Here is a 25,960-nt window from a genome sequence, read left to right on the forward strand (position 1 = left end):
ATATTTTGAAGAAGGGCTAAATAAAAGGGCAAAAACCCAATTTGTGGGGTTTTCAGCGGAAGAGCTTCCTCAACATAGCAGACAGAGAATTCGAATCGACACAATCTCCGTTTGTGTTCATCAAAATTATCTCGTCAGGTAAATTTTGTTGCCTGCATTTTATCTTTTTATTTGTTTTTTTACATTGTGATTAATGAACAATTGTTTATTTGAGTGTGATTTGTTTTTATGAGATTCAATTCAAACCTATTCCGAATTTGATATTCCATAACTGCGAAAACAAGACCCTTCGAACCCACTTTTCGTTCTGTGTTGTGCTTTGGACCTAATATACCATGTTCATCTGTCCTATTTTTCCTCTCAGCAACTCTGTTTTATTGAGAAGTATATGCAGCTGTCATTCACTTTACATAATTGGTTGAATTCTTGTTAGGTGAACTCTTGATTCCATTCTACACAATTGTCTACAAATATGGCCAAATTATAGTATACAAGTGGATGCAAACTTCATCTTAATAAGTCAGTTTTATTGAAATTTAGTTAGGCTTAAATTTCACTTTATTGAGTAATTCCCAATTGTATATATACGAACAGAGGGTATATATGGGTGTTACATTCTAATATTAATGTTAAGAATTAGGGTGGCTAGGGGTGTCAAAATGGGCCGGGCCCGACGGGCCGGCCCGCCAACCCGACAAAAAAAACATGGGCCGGGTCAAGAAATTTAACTCGCCAACCCTATACAGCCCGGCCCGTCAAGCCCGCTGGCCCGACGGGCCAACCCGTGGGCCAAAACGGGCTTGCCCGCGGCCCGTACCAGTTAATTAAAAATATCCCACGTGCATATTTCATTTCAGCATCCCTCTCCCTCCCTCACTCACTGTCTCTCTGTTTGTCCGCTCCCCACCCACCCACCCAATCTCTCCCTCCGCCCACTCTCTCTCTCCGATTTCCATTGTCTCCGCTCCGCTCGCTACGTCGCCGCTGGCCACCGCCAAACACACCGGCCACCCCTCACTCACTGTCTCTCTATTTGCGCTCCCCACCCACCCACCCAATCTCTCCATCCGCGCACTCTCTCTCTCCGATTTCCATTGTCTGCGCTCGCTACGTCGCCGCTGCCCACCGCGAAACACACAGGCCACCACGTCGTCGTCGCTAACCATACCCGGTTCTCTTCTCCTCCACCTTGACATCCACCACGGCGTTGGCTATTTGGAGAAAACAGCGTCCACGACCACCGCGAAAACAGCGGAGCCACCGTCGGACTGCGATTGGCAGACGATTCCGACCGCCACGACCACCGCGAAGACAAGTATGTTCCTAATTTGAGTTGTGGTTCCCTTTTTTCCGATTTGTACCCTAAATTTTTGATTTTTGTAACCCTAAAATTTGTTTCCCACAATTGGAGGTTGTGGTCTGTTAGGTTTTGTTTTCACAGAAGAATAATCGGTCTTTGGATATGGTGATATTATGCTTCTATCAATAGAAAGTTGGCTTGATTCAAGAACAATCCTGATATGGATTCATAATTATTTTGTTGTAGCAATTTCGTGAAAAAAGCTATTAAAATAAAGTAAACAGAAACAACTTTACAATGAATCCCATGAATGCTTCCTTTGAGATCACACCTCATCCTTTTGATAAAACTTACACACTGTCTGGATCTCAGTTTCTCATCCATTTTGAAACATTGCATAGTCTTTTTGCATCTTTTGAAGAATATGATGTGAAAACATGAATATACGTGTAATTGGAATAAAGTTATCCCAAAAACACACTAATTCAGTTCCTTTTTACCTCAAAAATCTAGAACATTTAACTTAAAAACATAGCAGAAAAATTGATACTTTTATGGCAGAAAGTTAAAGACATCTCTGGAATTGATTTTGGGTCTCTGGAATTGATTTTGGGCCACCAACGACACATCTGGAAAAAGACAGGCGGGCCAGCCCGCTAACCCGCGGGCCGGGTTCAATAACACAACCCGTTTTTCTCTTACGGGTCAGCCCGGCCCGGCCCGTTTAAAACGGGTCAAAATCGGGTCGAGTCTAAACGGGCCGGGTTGGTAAAAGTACGGGATATCATCACATATGACAAAGATTACAAAGAAGTTGAGGACTGAGTAATCACAGTCATTACTTTAATCAATGTAACAAGAATAAACTACTAAAAGTAAAGGTAAAAAATATAAATTAAAGATATGATGCTACTCATCTACAATCCTCGTCAACTTAATAAAAGAAAAGAATCATGTCACAATTTCTCCTTGTTGTGCTTGATTTAGCCAGAGAGCTGGTTGTTCAAGGAAGAAAGGACAAGTTGCCCAACACAAATGATTCCAGTCGGAGTTAATTCATAGAGTTTATTGATCACATCAATGAGGATAGTTATCCAACTTAATAATGATAAAGATCGGTGTTAATGCAGAGAGCTCCTCGCATGGGGGAGCGACGGTACGTTGCTCAACTTTAGTGTTTCCTTCTGGTTTGCAGTTGATTTGGCGTCAAAAGAGTTGGAGCAAACACGGTGGTTGGAAAGATAATTGATTAACATCATAGGTTGTAACCAAATAGTCATGAATATAGCAAGATTCAACCTAGTGAATACCTATGTGGAAAAATCCAAATGGCTGTTTCCTCAGAGAAAATGGGGCAGCCTAGATTCTGAAGAACATTGGGAATTCTCCAAATCTATTCTACAGTAAACAGAATTTCTTGGATAAGCAAATTCTTTTAGCTTTTATGTTGACAAGTATTTATTCTAGGTGTGGGACTCCCAGAACATATCTAATAATATTATCAATGTTAATATATAAATGGTGATAACACTTCAGCGTTAACATACTTCAAAACTATCATTCCCACATGCAAATCAATTTGTTTAGCCTAATCAATCATCTCAAAATCAATTCTTTCCGCGTCAATTCTCTCAAAATCAGTGCTACCAATACCTAAATAAACATTCCCTGAGTTGGTAAGGGGTCATTGCCCAGAAATTTGGTGGAGAGATCTTGCTTTTATTTGTGATTTGAAGACTTAGAGTACTAGTAGAGAATCTTTGGTTGGGTTTCTGGGTATTACAATGATGTGAATTGGAGACCAGCTTGGGAGCTGCGGTGACCAATGATGAGAAAGGCCAAAGACATTTGAATCTGTCTCAAGTGCTTGAAATGTTCATGGTCAGGATTGAAAGGTTTTCATGGTCAAGTGGAGTACTAGTTGCCAGATATGCTTGTAGAAGGAGATGGGAAGAGCTTTCATATCTTGCTGTTTTTCCTTTCTGTTCGTAAATTTGCTACTTGAAACAAGAGCTTGCAGCATAAATGAGAGGAGTTTGGAGGATTTTCTTCAGCACCATCCATCTCGCTTCAATGGGAAGACTAGCCCGGATGAGGCGGATCAGTGGATGAGAGATATGGAGCGGATTTATGATGCGAAGAGGTGCCCTGCAGAGAACAGGCTGGCATATTCTAAGTATCTTCTTGTTGGAGAGGCCGTTCATTGGTGGTCTAATATGAAGATAATGCTGGAGGACAGGAGGGAGCCTATCACTTGGGAGTTGTTCAAGAAGAAATTCTATGTTGAATACTTCCCAGACAGTGTGAGGTACGCCAAAGAGGTTGAGTTCTTGCAGCTGATGCAAGAAGATATGTCTGTACCGGAGTATGCTGAAAGGTTCAAACACCTAGGCAGACTTCACACTTTGAAGATGGCTGAAGATTGGCAGTTAGGAAGTTTGAGAACGGATTGAGAGGTGATCTCAAGCTCATGGTGGCCCCGCTCTCTATCAAGGAATTCCCTGCCTTGGTAGAGAAGGCAAGGGTAATGGAGAAGTTAAAAGCTGAAGTCGAGATTCAGCGATGATCACAGCAGAAAGTGGGAGGACCATCTAGGTCCGTGAGCAGATCAGATGATAGGAGGAAGCCATACTCCATGCCTCAGCCTCAGGGACCTAAGAGGTTTTCACATCAGCCACAGCAGCCTCAGCTTTCCAGGCCGCAGTGTTATCATTGTGGAGGGCCCCACCTGACGAATGTTGGCCCCCAACTGATTGGCAAGAGGACATGTGTTCTATTTCAACCACAACTTCTCATAATTCATATTCATCCAATTTCACCACTCACAATATTAGCAATGACATTCCAAGCATATAAAAGACTAATTGCACAAGATCACATTTAAACATATAATTTCACCCTTTAAAACAGAACATCAAGCACCCCACTGCAGTAGCTCTCGCTCAAGCTAGACAATCTAGCCTGGGCGAGAGGCCATCTCGCTTAGGCGAATCAGTCTTGCCTGAGCGAGGCTCTAACCGTGGCAAAAATAAAAATCTGGACGAACTCTCGCTCAGGCTAAGCTGGTTCGCTTAGACGAGAATGTCTCTTGCTTAAGCGGCCTCAGCTCGCCTAGGCGAGGCTTCGCGCAGGAATAAGGGTGGGTTTTCTGGTGTTTTCGCTTGGGCGAGAGCCACTCGCCTAGGCGAAAATACCATATTCTTCTACTGTTCCCACATGCAGAATGCCCAGGTTCTTCACACAATTTTAATCATACACCAAATTATACAGTTCAGTATCAATTCAACACTAAAAATAATGCCATTTTTTTTAGTTTTGTTTTTCGACAAAAATCATTGTTATGGTAGAAATTTAACAGATAGATAACATGATGTAAAAATTATTACAAATTATTAATAAAATGTTAAAAAAAAATAGGTAACAAAATTCGTCAAAAGAGGATTAGTGAGAGATGAAGTGTAAAATTAACACCAAGTTCTTAACCAAGAAAAGAGAAAAGCAAAATCACGTTTCATTTGCAACAACGCAATTAAGCGCTTCACATTTTTCTTCTTTAACGCGATTTTGCAGTGTATCCCACGTGTGTTCGATTCGAAAGCACAACATAGCCCCTCCCATGGTCTGAAATCCAGTTCCGTAAATACCAAACACTTCTTCTTTCTTCTTGTATTCCACCATTTCCCTCTTCACACAATGAATATGTATGAATGATTTTTTCGGATATTTCAATCACTCTTGTTTCTTCGTATGCCAGCATGAGAATGTGGTTTATAGTGTTTATTGTGCTTTTCTATCTTCCTATTTTGAGCTTCTGTGTTGGGCTGTGACTCTGTAACTGATGTAATAGGGTGATGAAGAAGACTATTTCAAACGTCTGTGCCCTCAAAATTCCAAGAAAGTATTTTTGTACTGAGGGTGTGAAAGTTGGTGGTTCCGCTATTGGGGAGGCGTCCAATGTAAGCATACACATAGCATTATGAATAATTATATTTTTCTAGTTTTTTATAGTGTGTGTGTGTACAAAATTGAATTCATTTACACAGTGTTAGAACAATACGGGGATAGTTATTTTTGCAATAGATTTTGGAAACTACAAATTTTAGCAATATAATTTGATAAAACGGGCTTGATTATTGTGTTTTCAAATTGTCTGTTTGGTGTGGATATTCTTGAAGATTGTAACCCTGTCTTGTTGATACAGCTCCAGGTTTCTTCTTTGGAAGATACCTCTAATACTCATTGAAAGATGCAACCTATTTCCTTTAATACTTCTAGGGAACAATCACATATTGTGGGCTAGATTTACTTAAGGCTTTCTGTAGTCATGGGATACTTTGATGGCATCTTGATGAGCTTTCAGGTGATCATCAGTTTCGGTTTGTAATTTTATAGTCACTGTTTTACAAAATCTGGTTGGGATTTGAGTTTGGCATAATTGTTTTGAGTAACATTTTGAAAAGTTTCGAGCAATATAGTTGGTATTTGTCTTTTATAACAGAAAATTGAATATTTCCAGGAGAACCCATTTTGATCTTACTGGAAATTCAGATTTGAATTACATTAAAACTGCTGAGAAACAATTGGGATCTCAAGGAGCATGTCTGGGACAACAGAGAAGGGAGGGCTTCAAATACTTTTTGTTCTTTTATCTATAACCAACATCCAAGAACGTACTATAGAACAATACCTTGGACCAGAATATTTATTTAATGAGTAATCAATAGTGTGCTATAGTTGCAGTAGCACTGTGGAGGAGTAATGCAGTGGAGTAGCCCTAGACTTCTATGTGATTCAAATAGTGGTGTGGAGCCGTTTTCAGTAGTGCTCATAGTGGCTAAAATAATGGCCTGTTTAGGCTATAGTAGTAGCGCCACCTTGATATGGTTCTTAAAATCCCACTTTTACCACTATAGTAACATTTGTTTAAGGGTTGTGGGGTTGAATTGTGATTTCTCCCCTATTTTCTGATGAAAGGTTTGCTTCAGAAACAAAAATAGGATGTGAAACCCTCTTCCTTGGGCATTCCACAAAATTACCTCTGTTACTTTACACTGTATATAACATCTTTTTCCCTCTGTTCTGATCTATTTTATTTCTCTAAACTTCTCAGTTCACATTCTTCTCATTTTAATTTAATTTGTGGTGTTCGTTTTTGTTTGTCATCTTTCATTCTTTTGACTAAATTACATGTTCCTAGATTGAAAGTGATGTCTCGGTGAACTGTGACTTATATGTGTAGTCTACATTTTAGTTTTTATTAAAATGTTTAAAATAGAGGTCATCTCACTTTTCTCTATCTTACTGTTGCCTGCTGCTGTATTGTTAATTATTAATACCATAAAGACGCAATACCCTTTGGTTTGGGTAATAAAATAGAAAGACAGCATACAACATTCCTTTAATCCTCTCATTTATGCTGCAAGCTCTTGTTTCAAGTAGCAAATTTACGAACAGAAAGGAAAAACAGCAAGATATGAAAGCTCTTCCCATCTCCTTCTACAAGCATATCTGGCAACTAGTACTCCACTTGACCATGAAAACCTTTCAATCTTGACCATGAACATTTCAAGCACTTGAGACAGATTCAAATGTCTTTGGCCTTTCTCATCATTGGTCACCGCAGCTCCCAAGCTGGTCTCCAATTCACATCATTGTAATACCCAGAAACCCAACCAAAGATTCTCTACTAGTACTCTAAGTCTTCAAATCATAAATAAAAGCAAGATCTCTCCACCAAATTTCTGGGCAATGACCCCTTACCAACTCAGGGAATGTTTATTTAGGTATTGGTAGCACTGATTTTGAGAGAATTGACGCGGAAAGAATTGATTTTGAGATGATTGATTAGGCTAAACAAATTGATTTGCATGTGGGAATGATAGTTTTGAAGTATGTTAACGCTGAAGTGTTATCACCATTTATATATTAACATTGATAATATTATTAGATATGTTCTGGGAGTCCCACACCTAGAATAAATACTTGTCAACATAAAAGCTAAAAGAATTTGCTTATCCAAGAAATTCTGTTTACTGTAGAATAGATTTGGAGAATTCCCAATGTTCTTCAGAATCTAGGCTGCCCCATTTTCTCTGAGGAAACAGCCATTTTGATTTTTCCACATAGGTATTCACTAGGTTGAATCTTGCTATATTCATGACTATTTGGTTACAACCTATGATGTTAACCAATTATCTTTCCAACCACCGTGTTTGCTCCAACTCTTTTGACGCCAAATCAACTGCAAACCAGAAGGAAACACTAAAGTTGAGCAACGTACCGTCGCTCCCCCATGCGAGGAGCTCTCTGCATTAACACCGATCTTTATCATTATTAAGTTGGATAACTATCCTCATTGATGTGATCAATAAACTCTATGAATTAACTCCGACTGGAATCATTTGTGTTGCGCAACTTGTCCTTTCTTCCTTGAACAACCAGCTCTCTGGCTAAATCAAGCACAACAAGGAGAAATTGTGACATGATTCTTTTCTTTTATTAAGTTGACGAGGATTGTAGATGAGTAGCATCATATCTTTAATTTATATTTTTTACCTTTACTTTTAGTAGTTTATTCTTGTTACATTGATTAAAGTAATGACTGTGATTACTCAGTCCTCAACTTCTTTGTAATCTTTGTCATATGTGATGATATCCCGTACTCGCACCTTTATGCATTTTCACATTATTATATTAGTTTATATTGAAAGATAATCATTTCCACTATGGAATATCAAATGAAAATGCCCTATTCATATTCTTGAAAATTTGCAGGAGCATGAGAAGAAGCAGACTATTAGCAAAATTATTCCACAGTATGATATTGCTATTGTTGGAGGAGGGATGGTTGGCATGGCTCTTGCTTGTTTCTTAGGTCGGTAATAATCTGGCATGGCTCTTGCTTGTTTCTTAGGTCGGTAATAATCTGCATGGAGTTGGGTGTGTCTAAGTCATAGTTTTTCTTGATTCGATATCTGACGATAAATAAGCTTTAGCATAATTCGTCATTTAATCATGTCTTTACTGAGTTTAATTTTTTTGTCAATCTGCACCTATTTAACCCCTTATCTCAGGTGAATTGACTGGAATAAAAGTTCCACATATTTTTTCTATCTAAATTTGTGGTGACTATTGAACTGATTCTGATCCGGATCCATAAAATATTTGACAATCTGTTACATTATTGATGTATGCTTTAATTAGAATTCTGCCTACTTGGATCCATCCTTGGTCATTTGTTATAGCCCGGTTTGGTTGTTCCAAACCATGTCAATGGATTGCTAATCACCACTGTATCATAAAATTATATTAATTTGTCACCTGTAGTCATTCATTTTGAGATATTGTTAAAAGTAATTTATGTTTTTTGTGCAGCACTTTTAATCATAATTAGATTTTATTCTTGTAAGGTTCGAGGAAAAATTAAAATTGAATGGTTAGGCTTTTAGGATATTACTTCAGTGCATCTTAATCACCGTAAAGGTTTGGTATTTGGTAACTCCAGTTTTATCAAAGAGAGCATTATAGCATGTATTTATCCGATAGTCCATTTATTTGTGATCATTTACAGAGAATATGGCTCTACGTTGTTCACTTGTTGTCATTCCAAAGACTGCCTATTAGATTTGAAGCTTGCATTTACAGTTTGCATATATTTGTGACAAATTGTGTTTTTGTTCTTACACTTCAATATTGTATCCTACTTTCCTTGTTTTCATCTATTTGTCTCTAATTTGTATTCTTTATATTGCCATGAAGTGGGCTAAGAATGATAATGGCGATGAAGGGAAGTATTAAATAATGAGTGTGAGAAGGGGGTGAGTGAGGTGGAAATAGTAAAATAGAAGGTGATGTCAGGAACACTATTAGAATTTGGTTTTTTCCTTTTAAAAGCTCTCTCTAGAAGCTGTCTAGAAAAGTGACTATTTCCTTAAAATAAACTTTTATCCAAACACATTAAGACAAGAGAGACACCAAATAGTAATGTTATTGATGATGATGATGATGCTGGAGAATGTGTTATAACTTAAAATCTGGTCAATTATTTTGTTCTTCCAGCAAGTATGCCAATGACAAAGCAGTTGAACGTTGCAATTGTTGATAGTAATCCGGCTCTAAGTAGTGGCTTGCACATCAAGAAGGAAGATCCCCCTGATCCAAGAGTCAGTACAGTAACTCCTGCTTCCATATCTTTTCTCCGAGGTATTATGTCTTAGGTTTGTTAGTCAATAATCACTATAGTTGTCGTTTCAAAATCTAATTCTTTATTTTTTTATCTTGTTTGTTTGTTAGAAATGGAAAAACTTGTATTAGAGAAAAAGGACAAAAGTAAATGTGAAAGATGAAATATTTTTACACATTTAAAAGCTTACATATTTGTGTGTATGCATGCATGCATACATACATACATACGCACACACATATGAACCAATAATATAACATGCCTACTAAATCCTTCTATACCGAAGGGGACAACAATAAACAGAATTCAAAGAGAAGCCATTATCATTATCGTTTACCATCCAAAGTTGAATTTGCCTCATTCTCCTCCATAGTCCATTCATCATCAATGTTATAAAACCATACAGACTACTACTAGGTGGTATAGGTAAATAGTCATAACATTAATTTCATAGATTAATTCTTATCCTCTCAAGCACTCCAATTACACTAACAACTAGATGATGTATAAGTCAAACTCAATACTTTGATAGCAAATGTTTGTAATTCTGGATATTCATCACCATATGATGCCAAGCACTCTGCTAGAATTTGGTTTAATTGCAGGTCTTAGACTGCCAAAAAATTCCTATTTTTTCTTGAAACTCTCAATTTGAACATCAATCTTCTTGATCTCATCAATGTTTCTCACCAACCTATCCAAACGATCATACATTCCATAATTCACTTTATAATCAACTTTAAATTTAGCATTATAGTGCAATATGAGATTAAGATAATAGCTACAATATGCAATGGCCTATGCAATTAGTTGCTCCATCTTTGATCAATGACTTCCTAAAGGGGAGTGTAGCTTAGTTAGATAAAAATAAATAAGTTAATCTCCAAACAAAGTTTATAACTAAAAAATAAATTTGAAAATCAATTATAAGTGAGAGGTAATTAGTTATTATTTTATTAATTCTATTGAAAAGACTTTGTATCTTCTTTTTAGCAATAACCATTTCTTCTAAATATACCCCTCATGCAATTCAAAATATTTTTCCAATATCAAATTTTCTGCAAGCCTCCATCTCTAAATTGTCTAGATTGGCACTCCTCGGAGGTCAACATCCTAATAAGTGATCCTCTATTCTCGTTCAAGAATCTTAAAATCAAATAAGTGGGAAATACTTGAATATGGCCAAACCATCCTTGAATTTTGCAACTTGTGGACAAAGGAATACCTCAGTTCTCCAAGATTTTTTGTTTGGAACTTTTGAGCAAGATATTGTTTTAGTTGTACAATACCCTAATTATCTCTGTCTGTGGTAACAACACCATCCATATATACAATGAGATAGATACATCTTTGGGGAGGATGATTATCATCACCTCGTACATCTCAAATTGCCGATAATAGTCCAAAAGCGTCCAAAATGTAGGGACCAACATAAATGACATAACATATTAGACAAATCCCCTTGAACAACAAAATTAAGAGGTTGCTCCATGTAGACTTCACCATGATCACTATTAAATATAGTGAAACTAAGAATGAGATTAATCTCTCTTGTGTAGAAAATACACATAAGGGTTGTATTTATAATAAAGAAAATATGGGTTAAGTCCAAAATACACATGAAGAATAATAATAATAGAAATTGAAAATAAGATAGAGATAAGATATCTAATGATCTATCTTAACCCTCCCCCTTAGGCTGGTGCATACAAATCGTTTGTACCAAGCTTGTTACAAATATAACCAATTCTCGGTCTCCGTAAAGACTTAGTGAAAATATCTGCTAACTGATCATTTGAGTTAACAAACTTAGTTTTTATGTCTCCAGATACAATCTTTTCTCGAATGAAATGACCGTCAATCTCAATGTGTTTATTCCTCTCATGAAAGATAGGATTAGAACTGATATGAAGAGCAACTTGATTGTCACATACAAGTGTCATTTGAGTAACATCTCCAAATTGTAATTCTCTAAGCAATTGCTTAAGCCAAACAAGGTCACACAAGTGGCAGAGATCGTAACTCTATATTCCGCTTCTGCACTAGATCTTGCCACAACACTTTGTTTCCTGCTTTTCCAAGAGATCAAGTTACCACCAATAGAGACAAAATATCTGGATGTAGATCTTCTATCAGAAGGAGACCTTGCTCAATCAGCATCTGAATAACAAACACTCCGGTATGGTTATTGGAACCATACAACAACCCTTTTCCGAGAGCAGTGTTGTTAAATTTCGGCTATGGCAAAAATCGGTAACACAACCTTCTACCACATCAAGGCGGAGGCGAATCGGTTTTTTCATGGTGGCCGCTTTTGGCATGGTGGGTGTCGGCGGCGTAGCGGTTGTGGTGAAAAAATCGGACCCAAAAACAAAAATCATGATCATGAACAAAAGAGAATATTATAACCATTGGCAGGTAGTTGAACTTTATACTGGTCAATATTACCATTCGGTCTTAAGAATGTACAACCATAAATACCCAATGATTGATTTTCAAGCTGGAGAGGAACCAACTCTCAAGTAGCACTATTTTGAAGGTAACATCTCATCAATCATCTTTTGTGGCCACTATAAATAAGAAAGCTCATTTAGACTTATAATATAATAAGGACAAACAAGTGCAATATATGGTGGAAAGTTGGTGATAATTAAGGTTTGTATAGTGGGGAGAAGGGTTACAAGTAGAACATGTACCTTTTTATATAGAATAAGGCCAATAATTTTCAAGAGATTGGATTCAGTACATGATAGTGTTAGGGAAGGATTAGCCATGGCCTCTGTTGTGTTATTATTTGTTGAAGATGAGTCTTGTACTAGATTTTCAATAGGTCATATATGAAGATGATACACCCGAAAATATGCTAGAGAAACATCTCGAGTTATGGTAGTCATTTGGTGGTGATGAAGGTAGATTGATAATGGTTGGAAAGTGACTACATGTCATCATTAGAAGGAACAAATTTGAAGAAAGAATTGTAAACAAACACAAAATACCTATGAAGAAGATCATGAGAGAATTATGGTTACCCTTTTTTAGAATGAAATGGATAAAGTGGGGTTCCTGGTCATTAACGATAGATGATAACATCTAGTTAATGAACATAGGTGTGAGGTATAAACATAGAGGGAGGGTAATGAAAATGGATAGAGTGGGGTACCTGGTCATTAATGATAGATGATGAAATCTAGTTAATGACATAATATGTTGTAAGGACTGTAAACACTAAATGTATCAAGGCCAAAAGGGCGGGGGTTAATTGTCCAAGGAACTTAGTCACGCACCACTTCTGGTCATTCATTTTAACCGATTAAAATGAGAAATCAATAGATTAAAATCTGATAGTATATCTTAATATATATCACATAGACTTTACATATAAGATTTAAGTGCTTTGATGTTAAAGACCTAGCAAGATATCGATCAACACATAGATTTGTTAATTGATTACACAATTACATCAAATTTGCCACGAGAGATACAACATACAAACTTTCTTGATGCCAATAGACACGAATTTTATATTGGTTCACTCACAAGGAGCTACATCCAGTTAGTCAAGACAACCTAAACTTGACTTTCCATTATTTGAAGAGATTAGAAGATCATTACAAATAATTTCTTGAAAAAGAAAATACAACCTTCTTGAATCACACGAGAAACAAACACAACAAGAACTTTTCTTGCAGATATGGACTTACACTAGGAGCACCAAACAACACAGCTGGATACAAGAAAGATCAAACCCCAAAGATCAACTCTTCCTGGCCAACGAAGAAGCGTCTTTCAAGACTGCAATGGAGACAATCACAGCTCCAACACTTCACAATTGATCTTACGAATTGCAGCACCTCTGACTTTCTCTAAGAGAAAGTTGAACAAATTTTCCACAGTGTTCTCGTAGTTTCAAAACTTTACTTCATCTCACAGAAAAAGAGAGACTATATAGACAATGCAAACAAACATATTAAACTGATTGAAAGTAATTGTAAATTGATTGATTTTCCTTTAGTGAGTAAAATCAAGTCATTGGTTGTTATTTGAGCCAATTTGATATGTTGATCACATTAGTGGATGATATGCACAAGCTATTCAACATGTCAAACTCCTTTTTAACAGACTAAATAACTGCAGGACACACATAAGCAACTACTAAGCTTCTAGGTTGAGCAAAAATGAACCATAAATTCTTCAAGCTTCAAGGATTCATCCAATCTTCATTCTTCAAGGCTCTTTAGGACAAGTACAACATGCCCCAAAAAAATTGTGAGGAATGATAGTGTAGAAGTGTTTGAGTAGTTTCAATAAGATGTTTACTTTTTTATTTTGCTAATCCATGTTCTTGAGAAGTACGAGGACACAAGGTTTAACGGAGAATACCATTGGATGCCATGTACTACTAGAACTATTGAGACAAATATTCAAGAGCATTGTCATTATGAAAAAACACAATTCAATATACCAAATTGTGTTTTTGATTTCATCAAAAAAGGTTTAAAATATAGAAAGCACTTCTGATCAATTATTCCTTAACCAAATCCAAGTACATTTAGAATAATTATTAACAAAGGTGATAATATTTTAAACCAAATGAGTCAATAGTACAAGAAGGACCCCAATATTGGAGTGAACTTAATATAAAAGAGACGAAACTCATTCAATAAGACTATCAAGAAAAGCTTATGAATATGATTTCCTAACTAACATTACTCACAATTTAAAAGTAGACAAATGTTTTAAACTCATCTCCATCTTCTACAATTTTGTCAATCTGCAATGTTCTAGTTGTGCATGAATCATCATTGAAAAGGCTGTCAATGCACATACGATGGTAATGTTGAGAGATAGTGAAGGCCATGTGACTCACATTCAATGCAGATCGTCTGGCTTGATATTTGATGATGCAATATAACATTATTTTTAATGGAAATGAGCATAATATCATGGGATTGGGTCAATTGGGTGACAAATAATAAATTAAAAGGATAATTAAGAACATAAAGAACGAAGTCAACAATAAGGGAAGAGAGGGGTTGGCTAGTGCCAATGTTGCAAACTTGTGTTTGTGGACTGACAACAGCTATAAAAGGAAAGTTGGCAGGATTAGTAAAGGAGGAGAAAAGAGAATGATTACCAGATATATAAAGGAGGAGAAAAGAGAACAATTACATCATGGTCACTTGTCCAAACATTGGTTTTGGAGTTAGTGTGTTGAGCCGGTTTTTGAGCTCTCCTTTTTAGGATCATTTGGATGTTGTAACTTAAATCTTGACAATACATCGAAAGTTTTACCGGCAAAGGACTCATTTACAAAGACAAAGCACATGTAGATACTATGTAATGGCTGGAGGAAACCTAATATATTGGAAGACTATGAAACATAATGTCAAGGTAAGATCCATTGCTAAAGTCAAATACAAGGTGGTGACTATATTAAAATGTGAGTTCATCAGGTTGAAGCAAATTTTAAAGAGCTCCAATTTAAAGTGACTATGCAAATAGCATTGATATGTGATAACCAAACTGCCTTTCATATTGCATTTACTATTGTTTTTCATGAGAGGGCCATGTTGAAGTAGATTGTCACCTCATCGACTCTAGTGATCAACTGGTCAATAATTTCATCAAATCCTGGAGAAGTCTAAGAATTAGCTCTTTTCTCTCTCTCTCTCTCTCTCTCTCTCTCTCTATATATATATATATATATATATATATGTACATCCTCTATTGTGTAGTAAAACACATAGCTTTTAGTCTAATTATTACTCTTTTAGTTTTTCTTAACAAATACTTTTTGTCTATTTTTAGATTCTGGTGCTTGGAAATATGTTGAGCAAGACAGGCACGCTTATTTTAATGCAATGCAGGTAACTTTTTTTCTCTCTCTCCTATTCACCCTGTTATTATTTTCTCTTGTGAATAGCTCAATACTAGAAATGCATTCTCTAAGTGCATAGTTATTAGGAGTACATTTAGGAAATTGACACAAATGTTGTGCAAATACCTATAAAGCATAAACAACTCTACTGTAGCATGTCGAGTAGTAACACTCATGACACCTGTATGTTATATGTCCAATCCAAAGTATCAAATGCCTTCGCTATATCAATTTTAATGGCTAAATTACTACCAAAACAATGTGAATCATATTTATAGCCTCCATAACAATGCCAACACAAACTCTCAAATCTGTGGTGCAATAAATTTGACAATTTTCTTTAGATGATATTTGATAAAGCAACGAGTGGTTGCTTAGATAATATTCATTACTTATTAGAAGTTAATTGGAAAGTTAAATTACCATGCTGTAACAAGACTAGATATCTCATTTGCTGTGAGTAGAAAAAGCCAATTCCACAACTCTCAATGTAAATGTCACTAGGATGCTACTATCAATTTACTTCAATCTCTAGAGAGCACTTAGAAAATGAAGGCTTACCATTCGAAGATAAGGAGCATATGGAGATTGGTGGTTAAACAAATGTTGATATTGCAAGCACTCTACTATGTTCTCTTGGGGAAAAATGTGAAATTGTGGAAAAGCAAGAAGCAAATTTGGTTGATGTAATTGGTCATAGATTCAAGATATGTGAACAACAGTCAATGAACTCATGTGATAGTCAGGCGACACTGCACATATTTTCAAATCCTATTATTCATGAAAGGACTAAAATCATTGAGATTGATTGTCTTTTTGTTTGGGAGAATGTCGTATACTAAGATAGCAACAAAATTCATAAAGGGTATGTTTGGACAAGCTTCTCCATAAGGACTTCTAAAATTAAAATATGAAGAAAAAACTAATGGGTTTTTCCATAAGCTAAAATTATTCCATTTACAAGTTAAAAATAAAAAATTTAGAGAAGTTATAAGAGATTGTGGTAGTAGGATAATCAGCTAGGAACTTAAGATTATTGCATCTGAGATTGAATCCTTGCAATTAATTCCAGCACACTAATATATACCGACCATGTACTATTATAGATGTTAGATATAGTTTGATATTATTAAGATATTGTTAGATATTGATAACCACAATATCAAACAATATCTTCTATTTAATCTTTTTATTTTCAGTTACTCTTTTTACTTGTACCTCTCTCTATTATAAATAGATTACCCTATGTGTGGTTTATACACAAGGGAGATTAATCTCAATCCCTATCTTCTTTATTCTCAACATGGTATCTAGAGCTTAAGGTTTTTTTTTTTTTTCCGCTATCGCTGCCTCCGCATCTGCTGCCACTGCCGCTGCTGCCACCGGAGCTGCCGGCGCCACTGTCGGCGCCGCCGCCGGAGTAGTCGCCGGAGTAGTCGCCGGAGCCGTCGCTGGAGCCGCCGCCAGAGCCACTGCCGAAGTCGCCACCACCGTTGTCGTCGCCGGAGTGTTAGTTCCGACCGGCGACCATACAATTTTGATCATCCCTCACGCGCCATTCGAAGCCGCGTGTCTTCCAGTTCCTCTATGGCGTCTTCCGCGCCCTCTTTCAGTTCTGAACTCTCTTCTGTTTCATCCGATATACTTGTTATGTACAACAAATTTCTCAAATGGTATAAGGATCAACAGTTTTCTAGTTCCACTGCATCTGTTGCTCACACAGGTACATCTTTTGTTGGTCTGACTCAATCTTCTTCTCCTGGTCTTTGGGTTTTTGATTCAGGAGCCACTGATCATATTACTGGTAACAAATCTTTGTTCTCTTCTTTATCCTCTACTAATCCTTTACCTTCTGTTACACTGGCTGATGGTTCTCGAGTCTCATCTCATGGTGTTGGCACTGTTAAACTTTTTCCTTCTTTAACCATTGATAATGTTCTTTATGTCCCTGGGTCTCCTTTTAACCTGTTGTCCATCAGTCGTCTAACTCGTTCTCTTGATTGTGTTGTTTCTTTTACCAACAATTCTGTCTGTTTACAGGATCGGAGTTCGAAACAGGTGATTGGCATAGGATATGAGTCTCATCCAATCCTGACAGCTCTTCTAATACCTTTAATGTTCCTATTGTTTGTGACCCTCTTACTGTGTCTTCTTCACCCTCGGTTCCTGCTCCACAGTCACCTGCTCCTCCGCCACCTCTTCAGGTTTATAGTCGCCGTAATCGATCACAACCACCACCATGTGACTCCACTCCAGTGCCAACTACTTTGTCTCCTCCGACTCTGACACCTGAGTCTGACCTTCCCATTGCCCTCCGAAAAGGTATGCGTTCTACCCGTAATCCCTCTCCCCATTATATTGCTTTGAGTTATCATCGCTTGTCATTACCTTTTTATACAAGTCTTTCCTCTCTTTCTTCTGTGACCATTCCAAAACTGTCCGTGACGCTTTAGCCCATCCTGGTTGGCGTCAGGCCATGGCAGATGAATTAAGTGCTCTTCATAATAGTGGAACTTGGGAACTGGTCCCGTTGTCGTGTGGGAAATCTGTTGTTGGTTGCAGGTGGGTGTTTGCTATCAAAGTTGGACCTGATGGTACTATTGATCGCCTCAAAGCTTGTCTTGTAGCCAAAGGTTATACTCAAATTTTTGGGTTGGATTATAGAGATACTTTTTCCCCCGTGGCAAAGATGGCTTCTGTTCGTTTATTTATCGCCATGGCTGCTCTTAAACAATGGCCTCTTTATCAACTGGATGTTAAAAATGCTTTCCTCAATGGTGATTTGCAAGAGGAAATCTATATGGAGCAACCTCCTGGGTTTGTTGCTCAGGGGGAGTCTTCTGGGATGGTATGTCGTCTTCGCAAATCACTATATGGCCTAAAACAATCTCCTAGGGCCTGGTTTGGAAAGTTTAGCAATGTTGTTCAACAATTTGGTATGACTCGGTGTGAAACAGATCATTCTGTTTTTTATCAACACTCGAGTGCTGGATGTGTTTACTTGATAGTATATGTTGATGACATCGTTCTTACAGGGAGTAACAACCATGGCATCTCTCAGTTGAAACAACATATCTGTCACCATTTTCAGACCAAAGATCTTGGCAAACTCAGATATTTCTTAGGTATTGAGGTGGCACAGTCCAATGATGGTATTGTTATATCTCAAAGAAAGTATGCCATGGATATTCTGGAGGAAACTGGGTTGATGAGTTCAAAGTCTGTTGATACACCCATGGATCCCAATACTAAACTTCTACCAAATCAGGGGAAATTGAATTATCTTACCGTTACTCATCCTGACATTTCCTTTGCAGTCAGTGTGGTAAGTCAATTTCTTAATTCTCCATGTGAAGATCATTGGAATGCAGTCATTCGCATCTTGAAGTATATTAAAAAATCTCCTGGAAAAGGATTGTTATATGGTTCTAATAACCATACAAGAGTTGTTTGCTATTCAGATGCTGATTGGGCAGGATCTCCTTCTGGTAGAAGATCTACATCTGGGTATTGTGTCTCCATTGGTGGTAACTTGATCTCGTGGAAAAGTAAGAAACAGAGTGTTGTAGCAAGATCTAGTGCAGAAGCAGAATATAGAGCTATGGCCTCTGCTGCCTGTGAACTTGTTTGGCTCAAGCAATTGCTTCAAGAGTTACAATTTGGAGATATTACTCAAATGACACTTGTGTGTGACAATCATGCTGCCCTTCATATTAGCTCTAATCCTGTCTTTCATGAGAGGACTAAACACATTGAGATTGATTGTCATTTCGTTCGGGAAAAGGTTATGTCTGGAGACATCAAGACTGAGTTTGTTAACTCAAGTGATCAGTTAGCAGATATTTTTACGAAGTCTTTACGGGGCCTAGAATTGATTATATTTGTAACAAGCTTGGCACATACGATTTGTATGCTCCAGCTTGAGGGGGAGTGTTAGATATAGTTTGATATTATTAAGATATTGTTAGATATTGATAACCACAATATCAAACAATATCTTCTATTTAATCTTTTTATTTTCAGTTACTCTTTTTACTTGTACCTCTCTCTATTATAAATAGATTACCCTATGTGTGGTTTATACACAAGGGAGATTAATCTCAATCCCTATCTTCTTTATTCTCAACAATAGACATATTGTCAACCTTAGTTTTATTCTCTAAATTCAAGTATAAGTTGAAAGAGTAACTAAGTCCACATAGTAGGATAAGGATTTGGTGGTGGTGATTAAGAAATAACACAATCAAGGGAATGAGTGAGACGAATGATAGATAGTAAGTTAAATGGAGAATTAGGGACATAAAGAACATTATCAATTGATAAAGAAGGAAAAAGATTAACAGTACCAACACCACGAGATAAGACCTTAGATCCATCAACTGAAGGTAAATAGCTTGTAGAATATAGAGAAGATAACAAAGGTTTATTACCCATAATATTATCGGTGGCACCTGAGTCAAGAATCCAAGGTCCAAAAGGGAAATAAATTGATTTAGCCCAACAAAAAGATCCTCATACCATTTGAGAAATTCATTGAGAACAACAGAGTCTTTTGCTGATGAAATAGGATCCACATTTGATGGTTGGGAGAGAGGATCATTGTGGACCAAGGTTATCAGACTCGAGAGTCTACGTAGACACGTGAGAGTTTCGTAGACTCATAAGAGTCTACTTTGATCCAATGTTTCCATCTAATGTCAGTCCTGAGTTTTGTTTCTTGATGCGTTTTTACTCTTAGGTCTAGGAAATGAAGATGCACTAACACTGGGATCACACAAATTTGAAGTAGTTCCATCTCCAGACATTATAAATCGGTGTCATTCAACTAAAAATGAAATAATTTGTTGTTTTAGAACATAGAAATAAAAAATAATAATTTAAATCAGGAAAACAAAATATATATATTTAATATATGTGAGATAATGCATGGAGGGAGACAGAAAAATACGAGAGTGAGTGAGCTCCACGCGAAGCAAAGAAGATGAATGGACTGGCGAACTATGACGTTACGGATCACCCACTCGCCGGAGGATTGCGACGCGACGGACGATAGCGGGATGACATACGAATTGTGGTAAAGCTATAACAAGAGGTGGCGAAATGTGAAGTAGAGGTATTTTCACCTTCTATTTCGCTTTGTTCTTCGATTAACGTATTGGATTTGTGAATTCGGCTTCTAGATCTCCTTTCTTCGATTTAGGTTTGGGGTTTTCATTTGGATTTAAATGAACGACAAATTTTGCTGTCCTTTCTTGAACTCACGAGTCTGTTACGAGTCAACCGAGTCTAGTCATAAACGAGTTTACAAATGAGTAAACTTGTGACCACTGCCCAGACTCGTAGACTCGTACAGGTGTTCGAGTCAACCTCGCGGGTTTTATAACCATGGTTTTGACTATTGTATGAGATCCAGGTGGCTGACCAAGTAAAGCATAACAACTGACAATCTTATGACCGGGTTTGTGACAATGTTCACACTTGTGACGCCCTTTGCTCGACTTGCGAGAGCAATTACGCTCACCACATTGAGAAACTAAAGTAGAAGAATCATCATCAGCGAAAGCATGGGTAACAAAGTTCTCAAATCAAGCCAATAATCCCATATCCAAGTGAGTAGAGGATGGCGACTCAAACGCAGGTAGTCACTGCTAGGGTCTGACATGCACTGCCACACACGAATGAAACGCTCTCGCAGTTGCAAGGTTGAAGTGGCTTGTGAAAGTTCTGATCAAGGTGATTGTTAGAATTATTACCTATTGTATCATTAACCCTATGTGTAGGGTGTTGAGTGTGGGAAACTATCTACTGTTGCATGTAATCATGCCTAGTATCTTAGAGTAGTCTTTTCATATGTACTTGCTTCATTATAAATAGAAGAGGAGGAGAGTGGTACTGTAGTCCACTACTCATATATTTTAAAGTCTCAGTCTCAAGTGTGATTTTGGCGGCATGGTGGTTGCTAATCCAAGACGATTTGAGTGGTGTGATCACCGATTTGAAAGGCGACTCTAGTGGTGGCTGCGACGACGAATGACATCGGTTGCGGCAGTGATGGTGGTTGTTACGACGGCGAAAAAGAAAGTGTATATATAGAATTACTATAGAACCTAGGCTCTTGATACTATGTTAAGAAGTTAACTTTAAACCTAACTCAACCTTACAAAATTGGCTTGTAAGGTGAGGTTTGCACCCACTTATATACTATGACATCGCCTTATCTCTAGTCTATGTGAGATCTCTAACACATTCCGTCATGTCGACATATATACATCTCGACTATGGGACTAGACATTAATGGATGGTTCAATAGCGGTTCAATAGCGGGTGACACAATAGGCCGAACAAACAACAATTCTTACTAGGATAAGCTTTAACCATGGCTCTGATACCATGTTAAAGTAGTGAAAACTAGGTATAGGGTTAATTCCCCTTGTGTAGAAAATACACGTAACATAGGGTGGTATATTTATAATGAAGAATAATGAAGAAAATATGGGCCAAGTCCATATACACATAATATTGTAACTAAAATAAGATATTGTAACTAACAATATCTTAATGATATATAACATCGAATGTAACATTTTATTCACTTTTCTTATTTAAGCACCTAACGTCCTTTATACCATATTTTTTGTGCTTGCCTCAGACCAGTGATTCTCGTTGTCTTGTGGGTGCATTTTGTTTTGTCTGCCCTTTGACTCTATTCAACAATTCATGAATTGTTTTGTATCTCATCGCAGGTCTGGGATTATACTGGTTTGGGATATGCTAGATATCATGCAAGAGATGTAAATAAAGACTATCTAGGGTAAGTGTGGACATGCTGTCATTAAGTAAACCCCTTTTACAAAAGCAGCTATTCCATTTGTAATTGGCAAACTTGATCACTTAGGTGTGTGGCCGAGAATAAAGTGCTCCACAATGCCTTACTGTCATGTGTAAAGGTATGAATTTGCATTTTCTGTCTATGTTGCGCACTATGGAATTTACTTGGTTAGTAATTTTATGATAAGCATTTAGCCACTTGGACAAAGTTCGAAATTGGGGGGTCTGATCGTCATTCATAATTAAAGCCGATAGGATTTCTCAATCACGCTCCTGTTCTTCAATTCTCTTCTCTCCTGACATGTTATTCTATTGTACAAAAATGATATTTTTTTGTCTAAATGATGTTAAGATGTCCTAGACTGGCTAGGAACATTACCAAAATAAACCTAACAAGACTTGGAAAATTCTATTGATCTAGCTTTCGGGGTTGAAATAGGACCAGTTCATTTATAACTGCTAAGAACTTCATCAACTACAACGTCTGAACTTTTATTATTTTGCTGTCACTTGTATTTCAGTTCAGAGTGCTAGAATAATCTCTCAATATTACTAATAATAGTGTTTTGGCTGTTTTTCTAATGGGATGAAATACTGTCATATCCTTGGATGTTTTGCTGGTTCAGATATATGTTTTAATGTTAGGACCATTAAGTCAGTAAATCTAGCTATGTTTTGGCTGCTTCCATTTTTTCCCCATTAAGAACATGGCGTATTTCATTATCTATGAGTAAAATTTGTCATTTTGGGGCATATACTTACATTACATTGAGAACAACAACCTTCTTGACAGGATTCTGATTTCAAGACAACAATCTATCCTTTGAGATTAAGTTCAATGGCTTTGAATACGAGCTCTATGTCTGTAGTGGAGGAGAATACAAAATCCGTAGAACCACCATCTGCTCATGGGCATGGTGCAAAGCTGCAACTTAGTGATGGAAGCAGTTTATATGCAAAGTTGGTGGTAAACAGTAACAAAATTTTTCTTAACTGTGTTCTGGAGGACAATTACCAACCCCCTTATTATTGTTATAAGTTGATGTGTATTAATAAAGATTCTTGTTTTGAAGGTTGGCGCTGATGGTGGAAAATCACATGTTAGGGAATTAGCAGGAATCAAAACGACTGGATGGAATTACTCTCAGAATGCAATAATCTGCACAGTAGAGCATGCCTCCGAAAATGTATGTGCATGGCAACGTTTTCTACCCACCGGTCCAATTGCTCTTTTACCCATGGGTGATAAGTTTAGCAATATTGTTTGGACCATGAGCCCAGCAGAGTCAAACAGTCGCAAATCAACTACTGAGGAAGAATTTTTAAAGGATGTGAATTATGCTCTAGATTATGGTTATGGACCTCGTCCTACATCAGGCTTATTAGGAACTGGAGACATGTTCTCTTGGTTTAAAATGGATGCAACAATATCAACTAATGAATACTTTGAAATTCCTCCAAAAGTGATCAAGTTGGCATCTGAAAGGATGGTGTTCCCTTTGACTTTAAGGCATGCCAATTCCTATGCATCAAAACGTGTGGTTCTTATTGGAGATGCAGCCCACACTGTCCATCCTCTTGCTGGTCAAGGAGTTAATTTGGGTTTTGGAGATGCATTTTCTCTTTCAAGAATTATTGCAGAGGGGATTGCTTTGGGAACTGATATTGGAGAGGTATGTTATGTCATATGTGTGCATTGTGTGTTCCTGGGTCGTATGATTAATTGCTGGTTGGAATCCAAAAGGCTTCCTTCCTAGATTATCCCATTCATATATAGCTCTAGCAAATAACATCTTTATATGTACACATTAAATTTTATCAACTTAAATTTCTTCTTTCACAAAATTTTATCAACTAAATTAAAGTGTTAAAGTATTAGTAATTTCTACTGTCACCCCTTTTTACATCTATGAATGTCTAAACTATCTAAAATTTGGTATACAAGATTATTAAGATAATAATACACTATTCAACAATTATATTAGTAAAATGTAATATTTTGTACATACAAATTTGATATGGTTATTTCTTTGTTTATTCTGCTGCAGGTAAATTTATTAAAGAAGTATGAAACAGAGAGGAGATCAGCCAATATTATGATGATGGCGATCCTTGATGGCTTCCAAAAGGCCTATTCTGTTGACTTTGGACCTTTTAATATTCTGCGAGCTGCTGCTTTCCATGGGGCAAACTGTATATCACCACTCAAAAAAGGTATCATTTCCTATGCTTCAGGAGAGCACAAGTTGCCCATTTTCTTGTGAATACATAAATGTCAATAATTTTGGCCTACTTAGCAAACTAAGTTTTAGCCAATGGTTCAACACCCCTAAAGTTTTCTTTTCTGCTTTCTTAGTTTCTTTTTTGTTTGGCTTAAGCTTGAAAAGTTACACTTGTAAAGTTGTTCTGTGCAACATTGGGTGAAAGATTAATCTTTTTTCTTACTCTGCTTTTAATGCTGTAGTAAATATATAGTGTTATTGGTGATTCCTGGATTCTTCTTCGGCTACAATGAGTATTTTAAACGGAAGTTTACACCATATCCTCTTATTTTTTGTGGTCAACATTTTAGGTGAGATGGCATTAGCCATTGAGAAATTGGTGGGGCTTACATGAACCGAAATTAAAGGTGGAAATAGGTTTCAATCATTTCCTAAATTCAAGGCTTGAACTTGGTATATTTGCATAGATTTTTTTTCTAAAGGAGTAAACTTAGTTTGAAAACTTAATTAGAAAGTCTACTGTGATATAGTTTTAGGTTGACAAACGTATAACTCCAAACTATTACACCAAAATTTAGGTTCTATATAACCCTTTCTATTTTCTTTTACTTATAACCATTTGAAAGTTCAATTTTAAAATAAAAAGTTTAAAAACAAAGTGTAAGTTTGATTGTTTATTTTGAGTTTTAAAGGTCTTTTTTAAGCTATAAGTTTTGGTAACAAAAGTATACGTATTTATAATTGTCTCTTTCAATAAGAGCATTTATAAAAATAACATGTATGCTTTTATAACTTTTACTTTTAAAAATATATAAAGTCATTTTAATTCATACCAAACAGTTATAAAGATAATTTAAATAATTTATTATATATAACAATAATAATAATTAAAGTAATTTAATAAAAAATTCCATATAATTTTTCAATACACTCTTACAAGGTAAAAATATTTTTTTAAAAACAACTTATTAATTTAAAAAGTTAAAATATTTCATAAATGTCATTTAAATTTTAAAACTTAAAAAGAAGCTAAACATAATAAAAAATCTGAAACTGAAATTTTATTTAATAATATTGTTTTCAGTAACAATTGATTTCATGAAGAAAAAGAGAGATTAAATGATAGAGAAAAGTGAATAATACATCATATCATGTATCTTACTGATTAAATTAAATCTTGATAAAGATAAAGTAAATAGATTCTTGTAATAAAATAAAATTCCAACAGGCCCTAAACCCGCGGCCAGCCCGCGGCCCGTATGCGTTGCTGAAACACTGAACACGAGCAAATATTTTTCAAAATGACGATAATACTTTAATTCACTTTTTTATTTTATTTTTAACTTACTATTTCAATCACTGTCACTATATCACATTATTAAAAATAATTAAAAAAAATATTTAACGGTAACTAAAGTAATAAATTAAAATTAAGTAAAATAAATAGATTAAAATTTCATTTTCCTTTTCGAATCACTCTCTCACACTGCGACAGACACATTCCTCACACACTCTGCGACTCTTCTCGACTCTCTTCTCTGCGCCATACC

The 25,960-nt window shown here is 36.4% G+C and overlaps 1 protein-coding gene across 6 annotated transcripts; it reads left to right on the plus strand.

The window, feature by feature from the left end:
- Positions 1-24,677, plus strand: LOC114183266 (ubiquinone biosynthesis monooxygenase COQ6, mitochondrial-like). 6 transcript variants are annotated; one of them, XM_028070212.1, is made up of 10 exons: positions 1-138; positions 5,148-5,256; positions 8,075-8,174; positions 9,359-9,502; positions 15,291-15,349; positions 22,104-22,171; positions 22,256-22,307; positions 22,982-23,155; positions 23,262-23,861; positions 24,237-24,677. In XM_028070212.1, the coding sequence occupies exons 2-10, from the start codon at positions 5,152-5,154 to the stop codon at positions 24,450-24,452; spliced, it is 1,518 nt and encodes a 505-aa protein (XP_027926013.1). In that variant the 5' UTR covers positions 1-138; positions 5,148-5,151; the 3' UTR covers positions 24,453-24,677. The 6 variants fall into 6 exon arrangements, with proteins under 6 accessions (XP_027926013.1, XP_027926039.1, XP_027926055.1 ...); XM_028070221.1 differs by lacking the exon at positions 1-138 and adding an exon at positions 4,918-4,936 and having other exon boundaries at positions 24,237-24,518; XM_028070230.1 differs by lacking the exon at positions 1-138 and adding an exon at positions 5,502-5,660 and having other exon boundaries at positions 24,237-24,518.
- The last annotated feature ends 1,283 nt before the right edge of the window (positions 24,678-25,960 follow it).

This window comes from Vigna unguiculata, chromosome 1 (assembly GCF_004118075.2).
Source record: "Vigna unguiculata cultivar IT97K-499-35 chromosome 1, ASM411807v1, whole genome shotgun sequence".
Classification (NCBI taxonomy): domain Eukaryota; kingdom Viridiplantae; phylum Streptophyta; class Magnoliopsida; order Fabales; family Fabaceae; genus Vigna; species Vigna unguiculata.